The sequence below is a fragment of the Sparus aurata genome, chromosome 6 (genome assembly GCF_900880675.1).
Source record: "Sparus aurata chromosome 6, fSpaAur1.1, whole genome shotgun sequence".
Lineage (NCBI taxonomy): Eukaryota > Metazoa > Chordata > Actinopteri > Spariformes > Sparidae > Sparus > Sparus aurata.
Window position 1 is genome coordinate 35,032,866 of NC_044192.1, and position 10,755 is coordinate 35,043,620.

Genomic DNA, 10,755 nt, shown 5'->3' on the forward strand with positions numbered 1-10,755 from the left:
AAATTCATAGAAGAGGCATGCTACTGAAAATTGTTTAATAAAAATCTGAATTACAACAAAGGACATCAACAAAATATAAAAGTGGAAAAGACTAATCACCTCTGCTGTCACCTGCAACACAAAACTGACAAACTGAGTTACAACTGAAGTTTCAGAGCAGTTAATGAAGTTCAAAGTGTTATCAAAAATGGAAATAGATCCCTCATTCTTCACTTTTAAGATGGTACAGCACTTTCTAAAACTCCACTGCACAGCTTCAAATGAAATCAAAATGAAGTACACCACAGATCAGGAGAAAGGGGTCAGCATTCAGTCTGGTTCTCTGAGAGCGGATGAGGTGGTGTTGAAGAAGAGGCCGAGTACAAACATGGGGATTGGCCGTGTCTCAGTCTGTGGTGGTGCGGCGGTACCAGAAGCGGGCTCTGAAGTCGTCGCTGCAGGTCATGAAGCCGGGATTGGTGGGCGAGTGGACAATGCATCGGACGATGTTGTTGTGTCCCAGAGACAGCAGGTTTTTCCTCTCGGCTGTGCGCGAGTCCCAGCAGCAAAGGCTGATTGTGCGCTCGTCGGGCAGCAGCACGTAGTCCTCTGTGTGGTTGAACACACCCTGCGTACGATGCATCTGACGGCCGCTCAACCCCGCCCCTGCAACACACAGAAGGAACATGTCACTAGGAGGGTTCACTGCACTAAAAAGCTGATGCATGTCAACCTTTCCTTTCTCATAAAAAAGCCATTTCTTGTGGTTTTTAAGCCATTTAGAATGATAATGGTGGCAGATTTACAATCAAAATTTTTAGTAGTTTTAGTAGGGCTCCTTGACAGTGATACATAAAAAAGGGCTCCTCATTTCCCGTGGAGGACCATTGATTTTGTTGGCTGAAATGACAACTGTCCCCAGCAAATGTGGTCAGCAGTAGCTTGCAAGCTAATTAAGCATATGTGAACATTACATTTGAAAATGCTATCTCCAGCTTTAACAGAACATCCACAGCTCCCTGCTTATTTACTTGCAAAATTCTCTCTGTTTTTTGCTGGTTCTATGGCTATTGATCGAACTGCAGATTGTGCTTACGCAATTTTTTTAGGCCTGCCTCTATGGACATCACAGTTATTAAATGTTATTTATTGTTTTTTGGGGGGCGATTACTGGAAGCAGCATCAGCCAACACCGATCACTGAGCAGAAGAACATTTCTTTAATTTATCTTCATCTATAGCTGTTAGTTGTTAGTGAAATCAACATTTAGATATTCTGGAAATAAATATTCATCTTTATGTTATATTGATTCAGAAGAAATAGGTGCAAAACATAATGAAACGTTATCTCAAAACTGTAAAGTACAGAATTCAGAAAATGTAAATAGGATAGAGAACTTAGGAATAGTTCTGTGTCTCAGTCTTTGTACCCTGAAGCCAACTGCTCCACCACCTGTGCAATTTTTCCACTAGCACTTTTAGCTGAGTCCAGACAAATGATCGATGGCGATAGACCTCTGCAGTTTTCAATGTTGGCTAACAGTACTTTTAAAAGTAATTCATCATGTTACAAAATATACTGCCATTAAAAAAGTAACTTGTTACGGAACTGCATTTTCTACTGAGAAAAGGAATGCATTAAAGTGCTTGGGATTTACCAAAATGACATGTGCATGTTCCTGAAACATTGACCCCACCTTCATTTTGTTACCTTTTTTAGGGCCCACAATTAGTAGCCTAATAGCAGGAATGACAGATACAATACAACATTTAAAGCTCTTTTTTTGCTAACAATCTGACAGCGAAATGGGCAGAGAGACATACAGTATTAGGCAAAGCTGTTTCAATGAAAACAGTACAGCACTGTGGCTACCAAAACTGGACCTTCGCCAAAACCTTCAAAAGATCCAGAGCAGACAGAGAGAATGAGAAGAGGAAACGCAACAACATCGTCATTCCGTATGTCATAGGAACATCAGAGAGACTCACAAGGATCTTTAATAAACATCATATCCCGGTTCACTTCAAACCTATCAACACACTGAGGCAGAAACTTGACGATACTCAAGACAAAACACCCAGGCATACACAGAGTAATGTAGTTTATTCTGTTCAATGCAGCCAGGACTGCACAGATTTATACATTGGGGAGACAAAACAACCTCTCCATAAACAAATGGCACAACACAGGTCTCCTCAGGTCTAAACTCTGCTGTCCACTTACGTGAGAAAGAGAAAAAACATTCCTTTAGGCGAGAACACAGAATAATTCGTCCTGAACGGACATAATAACAGCTAGTCTCATGCCAGTACTTCAAAACATGAAAACAAGAAATGACGAAACAGAGTGCGTAGAAAACCAATGCGCACACAGTATTCGGCCCCTCCCACACACCGCGCTGATTAGCTAGCACACCGCCAATCAGAGAATCCAATGGCTCAGATAGCTGACAGCCAACCTTCTCAGACTTCGCATGTTGAATCGGATCAGACAAGGTCCGCGCAGCTCAGAAAGCTTCCAACGCAGCTGAACATACTGAACAGATTTGTTCCCGACCTCACCCGAACCTCCCCAAAAACTTCAGACATCCAACTGTTGGGCCGGTGTGTTCCTGCCTTAACCTGTGAGACCTAATGTTACCAGAATTGTTCTGCAGTACCAGTCCATCTATCCCCTCAGTCACACACTGCTTGCTGTCAGGGCCTTGCGAATATATTAGAGCTGAAACGATTACTCAAGTAACTTGAATAATTCGATTGCAATAAATGGTCAAAGCAAAATCTCTGCCTCGTTATGTGGCCTGCTTAGCTCAGGGATAATTTTTCCACACAGACTGTTATTGCAGACACACACCACTACGTTCAAAGTTGGCAGAGTTGGCAGTGATGGCGGAGAGCCAAGAAACTGTCTGTAAAAGACAGAGAATGTCCAAAGTTTGAGGTCATTTCACACTTAAAAAAGAAGATAACAAAGTGCAACATGTCTACTGCAAAGTAGAACTGGTGTACCACAAGAGCACATCAACAATGATTCAACATCCAAACCGAGGGCATCCAGCTGTTAGCACCAGCTCACCAAGTGTCGCCGACACAAGCTAATGTAAACATTGATGTTAGCTAATTTAATGAATAATGAATGCTATCATTGCTATTGATAAAACGCCTCATGAACAGTTCACAGTCGCCACTTAATGTCAATTGATTTTTAGAGTGTATCATTAGATACAGACTTGGACTGCACAAATTAATCGCAAATGAATTTAAATCACATTATGGCTATATAGTGCAATATCCAAATCTGCAATTAATTTATAAAGATAAATGTGTTATTATGTAATTTAGTAGTGCTGTGGAGATGCTCCGGCCTACAAAGCTTGTTCTCCAGATGTAATAAAACATGTTTGTTTGGCAGAGAATGGGAGAAATGCCAGATTATTATGATTTTACTAGTTTTTCAATGATAATGAAAATGTGATGAAAGACACTTTGTTTGATGACTGAAGTTACTAGTTACAACTCTGCCGATTCAGATTATTTAGAAAAAATAAAAATCAAACTAATAAATTGATGTCTGTTATAAAACTGTTGTAGATTAAGGTAAAAAGGCAAATAAAAGCAATATGAGCTTTGTCTTATCCAGTTCAAGTGATGAACAAACTAATACATTTGCAATTATATTCCAGTAGTTAATTATTCAGAAGTGCATTTTAATGTTTTGGAAAACTATATTATATACATCCCTTCCCTCCATTCACTGGTCACCAGCAGTGGCACCTTCTACCAAAACTGAAACCTTTTGCTAATTTTAAAATGTTAACACCTAGCTGCTCTGTACAGTATGTCTGTATTCAGTTTGGTGTATTATAGGTTTTGTGCATTTTGAAATTTTCTTACCCTTGGGTTTTTATGCTACAAGTGCAATAACTGAATAATGCACAGCTAATACTGCTATCTGCACACACAAGACACAAGTGCTTATAACCTCAAAGTAACATTTATCCTTGTCATTTACAATTCGCAATTTTACAATTTAATCTTCATCTACCATGCAATACAGACAAGTACAGTGTTTTTTTGGGGGGCATAGGGATGGGGGGATGTGCTGGAAGTTATTGCCTCACCTTGAGCAATGCATCCCTATTTTCCCTTGCATGTAAAATATACAGCATAGTCTGTTCAAGTTCATTCTCACATATGTCACTTCTCTTTATCCGCTATATGAACCTGCACTGTGCTTCTATTAAACACATCCTCCTTACCTGTGTACTTGACCAGCGTTCGGCCTGTCGAGATCTCCCACAATTTGACCACGGAGTCTTTGCCACTGGACAGAATATACTTGGAGTTCTTGGAGAAGATGGCGGAGCAGACCTCAGCTCCGTCATGGGCCTTCTCAAAAGTCGTCACGCAGCGGTTGGAGACGCCATCCCACAGCTTGATGCTGCCGTCCTTGCTGCAGGTGACGTAGCTGTTGGCGGAGGGGTTGTAGCTGACGCCACTGATGGTGTCTGTGTGCTGGTCCAGTGGATTGCACGACACAAAGCACTGGAAGGTGTTGACATCATAAAGGCGGAGGGTGGGGTGCTGCGTTCCCACTAGGAGGAAGTCACCTGAAGGGTGGAAGGAGATTGATCGCAGCATTTCTGCTTCCTGTAGGGAAACAGAAGAAGAGAGGAATATGTCAGTGCACATCCAATTTCTGATAATAACTATGGAAGGTATTGAGGACTGCTTATGAAGTAAATAGGAAAATGACAATTAAGCTTAGCAAGTAGTGATCTAAAAAGATATATGTGCTTATATATACACACACACATATATCTATATATACACATATGCATACGAACACACACACACACACACACACCACCGTCTCAGCCCAGTTTACATTAGCTTAGGCAATTTCTACATAGCTCAGCATCTCCACTTTCAACAGAATAAATGTTCTTAGCCCAAACCTACCTGTATATATTTGAATGCCCTTTTAGCAGAGGGCTTTGAATAGTCAAAGAGTTTGAGGGTGTAATCTCTTGAGCCAGAAGCTAGAATCTGTTCAGTCGGGTGGAAGGCGAGGCAGGTGACCTCGTCTACATGGTCATACAGTGTTCGAATCACAGGGTGATTCTCCATGTTTTGCTGTGCTGTCTCATTCATCATCACCTGACATAGAAAAAAACACCAACAAACAGTTAACATAAGTCAACTGGAATGGATGGAAAACCTGAAGTTTACACTGATCTCAAATCTGCCTCACCTCAATAGGCATGGCGCTCTTGGCCAGCATGCGTTCAGTGTCCAGGATCTTGATGGAAGCATCAGCAGAGCCAGTGGCTATCAGCTGGCCATCACGACTGTATGAAGCGAAGCGGCATGGACCCTTATGGGATGTCACATAGCAGGTCTCATACTCTGATGCCTCTGGAGACATGGTCTGGACATCTGCATCAAATTCCAGATCAATACCCACACCAGGGGCTACTGTATCTGAGCGCCCAATGGCATACTGAACTGCACTGTCATCGTTCTCCATCCCTGAAAAAAAAATAAATTTCACAACTAGGGTCTCATAAACACTCACACACTACTTAAACATGCAGACATAAAGAATATGTATCCTACCGATCTTAGCCAGCTGCATCAGCTGCTCAGAGGGAGACACGACACTCTGCGGTTTGACTTCATTAACAAGACTGTTAGCGATGTTGGTGTATCCATCGTAGAGCAGCTGGCTGATGATGAGCTTGTACAGGTGCTGTCGGTCCTTCAGAGTTGGTTTAGGACGATACATGATGGGTCAGGTTGACCAGCAGCGGGCTCTTACCAGTGGCAACTTATCTGGCTGAGGAAAAGGACACAATAACTGGTGTTTATTTCCGTTTCACAAACAACATTGTTATCTCGCGAAGTAATAAGTATGCAAGTAACAGCTAGTTTTATAACCACATCTCCCATACGTTTCAAACAAGTGATAAATTGGACTGTATGCCACAACGACTGAATGGAGCTTATGCCTAGCAGTAGCAGTGTTGCTAATGACGTTAGCTTTGTTGCTGCAGTTGAAACGGGGCAAGAACAACAGTAGGTTGGCTACGGATAAAACCACAAACGGACTACACATCTGTACTATGTAACAGCGGCATTATGTAATGTTTAAAGACATGAGCTGAATATATTTTTTTCGCTAGAAACTGAAAAACATTGAAAATATCTGACCCTCTTCCAACTTGCAACGGCGAAGCAAGACCCAAATGTGCGTTACGTACGAGCGTCACGTTGTACGTACTGACGTTATACGTCACAGCCATCAAAGGTTCTTCTTCCCTAAGGTTTTCATGGCAACTTGTATCATTGGTGTTGCATTACTGCCATCTTCTGGAGGCAGTTAACTCCGGCAGTGTCCGCCAAGTGTGTTTGACCTCTATTGAAAACTTAGCTCTGAAAAAACAGAAATTGACAAAAACTATTCGACTATTCGAAATGTAGAATTTACTCCTAATTTAAGCAGGCCTATACCTTTTTAATTGTGTTTTGTTTTGTTTGTTGTTGTCTGTTGGTGTCAGCTATAAAACCCTCCCACGTCCTTCCTTCTGCCTGTCATATCATGTTTCTCTACTTCTACTGCCTACATATTCTCCATTGATAAAGAGGGTCAAACTATCAGTAAAAAACTGTGGACAGATGAAGCTACAGCAGCCCTACAGGACTGTTAGAGTGCATGGACTGCCACATGTCCAGAGATGCTGCTACTCTCGTGATAACAACATCAGTCAGGACCCAGGACAGGAAGGCCTGATCGTCGTGACCGATTTTGTTATCAGTGGGTGGTTAATATGACACAGAACATCACTGATACCCAATTACAGAGTATCTGTGACATTGGTGAAGTGAGATGTCTGCAAGGAGGATACTAAAAGACAACACCAACACCAAACACAGTCTGTTCACCCTGCTGCCACCTGGCAAAAGACAAAGTATCTGCTGCTGTACCACCAGACAGCAGCTTCATTCCCAAAATCGTGAGACTTCTGAGCTCATCCATATCACTTATTGCCAACAGACACAAGGACTTTAAACATTATTTTTTATTTCCATACATTGCTGAAAGCATGAAAACTGTACAGGCTGTGGCTGCCTTCAAGGTAAATATAATTTTCATAATCAAAATAATCATAATAATGACACACTGATGCAACAGTCCTGGGAAAGAGACACTGGTAATGTGTGTAACAAGCTAATCTGTAATATTGGGAGAAAACTGCAGCTGCACGCAATGACTACATTTCTCAAACTTGGAAATAGCAGATTAAGTTTTCCATGGTTTAAAAAATGTCTTTTATCATTAAACTATTAAAAAAGGACCTGAAGTTGCATTTACATGAAATGTAAACATGCTTTTAGTGCAGTTAAAAACTGTCTTTAACTTTGCTTCTTTACAAACAACTTTGCCCAATGATCAGTGCTGAAATAATTTGTTGATTGATTGAAAATTAACAAGAATTTGGATATCTGATGTATATTTTTACATTGACATTGCTTTTGCTTTTGTCCAAAGTGACTTACAATAAGTACATTTGTCATAAGAAAAAGACACCACAACATATCACCGTCGATAGAGTAAAAAGGAGTAAAATAGAAACAAAATTCAAGCCCTCATGTGAGCATAGTAGCTAGTCATCAGGAATACCTTAAGTGCATTAGTGCTATGATTTAAGTGCTAAAGGTAAGAATGCTATAAGTCATGCTATGTGGGGTCAAGGTATGTGAGCAAATGAGTCTTTTATGTTGGCAGAATGCCAAACATTGCTGTTTATGGGTTAATTGTGAGGATTTGCTGTGAACTCTTTGTTTGAATTTTCTTTATTAATATAGTTTGCTTTTGCAGTGTTGCTCAGGCTATAAAAGCCATATGAAAATGTCACCCACGTATTGAGCAATTGTAATGAGAATTTCTCTCTTCTTTCTAACATTTTCTAGATTTGATAATAAAAACAAACAAACAAACAGATTGATGGATAATATAAAAAACTGCAAAAGTCAATGCAGCTTTTAATGCCATGGATTTTACTGACCTCAATTCTACCACCTTTACACATGTTTTTAAACCTTACAGTATTTTACTGTAGGCCTACACTCATCATGACCCAGCAGGGGGTGCACAAGTGTGCAGCATCTCAATGATATAAATAAAGAAAAGCTGTAAGCTTCTGCCCAGGATTTGATCTGTTATATCTGCTATAAAAAAAAAACTGCAGTTTGTACGCTTATTTAATCATGTTGCTGAGCTAAATGAAGAACAAAGCAGGTGAGACTGTGTACTAGTAAACTGACAGACAGAAGCGATAATTATGGATTACGGTTTGACAATGACAGGTGTTTGACAATGACAGGTGCGCACACTGTGTTTGGTGCCTGGTTTTAGTTGGTGATGAAGACAAAAGTAGGGTGTGAGACTGATTTTCCAAAAGCTGCTGAAAGGGCATAAGTAAAGATGTAAGTGGATATAGGCCCCCAGCGACTTAACAGCCACCCACACACAGTCTCCCAGTTGCCACCCCCTGCACATTGGCTCATCAGTTCAAATGCTGGCCAAAAAGACAGAAATGTAGTGTCATACAGAAGATTAGTCCATTCAAGAGATAGGCTCATTCACATTCTACCTCTGTTAATTATCATTTCATGTACAACAAGGAACAGATCAACACTAGTGAAGCTAACTGGACGTTTGCCTTGAAATCTTCAATCTAGGACTGTGACTTGAAAGAGACTGTCAGTGGCAGACAATATTACAGTCCTCACAAACTAAGTAAAGAACAGGGAACTATCTGTGTCTAAACATTTATGATATCATTTATATAAAAACAAATATAAGTGGTATGACTCTTTTTGTGTCTGATAAGTCCACTCTATGGCTAAAAATACATACACGAATATAAGTCAAATAAATGTCTATGAAACTGCAACATACCATTGCAGAGAGTTCAGCAAGAAGACCAGAATGAGTAGAACAACACTTTTTATTAGTATATGGTCCCTGCTGACTATCAGCTGTAAAACTTGACTCAATATTGTATCCTAGTAACCTGGGTAAACCACAATATGATTTATCAACAACATTAAGTGCATGCTGACTGAAGACGACATCTGTAGAAAATAGACTATAGACAATCTATGATTTAAAGATGCTGAATCTGACTCACTCTGTGAAAACATGCAAGCATGCCTGAAACTATACCTCCACCCAGCAGGACTGCGAGCTGTATGAGGATAGTAGAAAACATGCGTGGTTGGTGGTGTCTTGTTACCATGTCAACACAAAGCATGCTCTCAGTGGGCCAGCCTGCAGTTGCCTTGGAGACCAGCTCGAGTCTGAAGCAATGAAATGATATAAAAACTATTTGTTTTCTTTCAGCAGATGTCAGCTGATGATTGCATGGTCTCTCCCAAACAATGACATACTGTTAAAAAAATTACTTACATCAGAATTGCTGAGAGTGGGTATGTTTTCCATTTAAGTTCAACACTTACTCACATTTAAGGAAACAGAATAAACTAAACTACTAAAATAATTTTGTATTAACATTGGATCAATTGATTTGGTATAATATGAATGCAGTCTTGGCACTGACCTACAGAAAATTATCCCTGACTTTTCAGTTGCCCTCTGTTGACCGTTTAAGTGTCCTTCAGCTCAACATTTACTGTCTTGGTTTAGTCTCAGTGTTGTTTTTCAAGCAGTAGCATTCTGAGCCAGGTATCCTTCCCAGTCGTTGGAGACATGTATCTTGCCTGGCCAGGCAGCTGGATTCATGAGATCATGCAATCCAATTAACCAATCTTCTTCAGGCCTCAAGCTTTGTGCTATGTGTTTTGAACACATAATGGTTGAACCAATCAGTGTGGTTTGAGTAAATATGGTCATGCTTTAGGTGTGACAAGCAGCAAGAGAAGCATCTGTTCAGCAGCTCCTCAACAGGTTAATGTTGCTACTATAGCATCAGTTATATCAGAATTGGAGAGAATATTTTATTAAAAGAAGAGCAAACAATGGCACTTATGGCTTATTTTTTATGGAAAACATGTTGTCCCTCTTCTCTTGAATGACTTCAATAAGCGTTTGATTTACCAACTGGCTATGCTACTGGTAGCGCTTCCTACTGCTCTTGTTAAAAGAGGATAACCCATAATAAATGGTGATCGACAAATGTGTCATCCTCTCAACTGCCAATTGTTTTTTGAAACAGTCTGCCTTAACATTCCTAAGAACAACTTCTTACATGGTTCTGTGTACAAACCATCTAGCACAACAGGTTCTCAAACTACTTCAAATGAATGCAGGGATGATATGTCAGAAAGTATGTGTTGCTTTGTATTTTGATGCTATCATGAACTTTAAAAAATAGAAATGATCTGTCCATCAACAATTTGGTCAAACAAACAAGCTGGTTGTGTACAAATCGGGGATCAAATTTCTCCTGTAGGTGTTACTTTATTGACATGGAGCAATGACAATCTGACTTGATTTCACAGATCTTTGTGAGTGAATGTTCTGGTGTACACTATGACATGTTGAGGAAAACAATATCCTTAGGATTTTTCAGATTCCTTAAATGAAACATTTAGATTTTTTAAAAATGTACTATTGTACTACTGTGTACAGTGTGAACTTATATACCTGTGCAAAAGGATAATATTGCAATGGGGGCTGTGGTAGGAGGTGGGAAATTCACTCCAGCCACTCACAACTCATACATTTGTTCTCTGTCTGAGAGAGTGAGAG

General features: G+C 40.1%; 1 protein-coding gene across 2 annotated transcripts; it reads right to left on the bottom strand.

Annotated features, from left to right (window-relative positions):
• Positions 1–21: 21 nt before the first annotated feature.
• cstf1 (cleavage stimulation factor, 3' pre-RNA, subunit 1) lies at positions 22–9,290 on the bottom strand. 2 transcript variants are annotated; one of them, XM_030421025.1, is made up of 6 exons: positions 9,176–9,290; positions 5,598–5,817; positions 5,233–5,510; positions 4,941–5,138; positions 4,238–4,628; positions 22–645 (listed from the first exon to the last, which is right to left on the bottom strand). In XM_030421025.1, exons 2-6 carry the CDS (start codon positions 5,764–5,766, stop codon positions 386–388), a joined length of 1,296 nt encoding a protein of 431 aa, XP_030276885.1. In that variant the 5' UTR covers positions 5,767–5,817; positions 9,176–9,290; the 3' UTR covers positions 22–385. The 2 variants fall into 2 exon arrangements, with proteins under 2 accessions (XP_030276885.1, XP_030276884.1); XM_030421024.1 differs by lacking the exon at positions 9,176–9,290 and adding an exon at positions 6,192–6,297.
• Between the last annotated feature and the right edge of the window lie 1,465 nt (positions 9,291–10,755).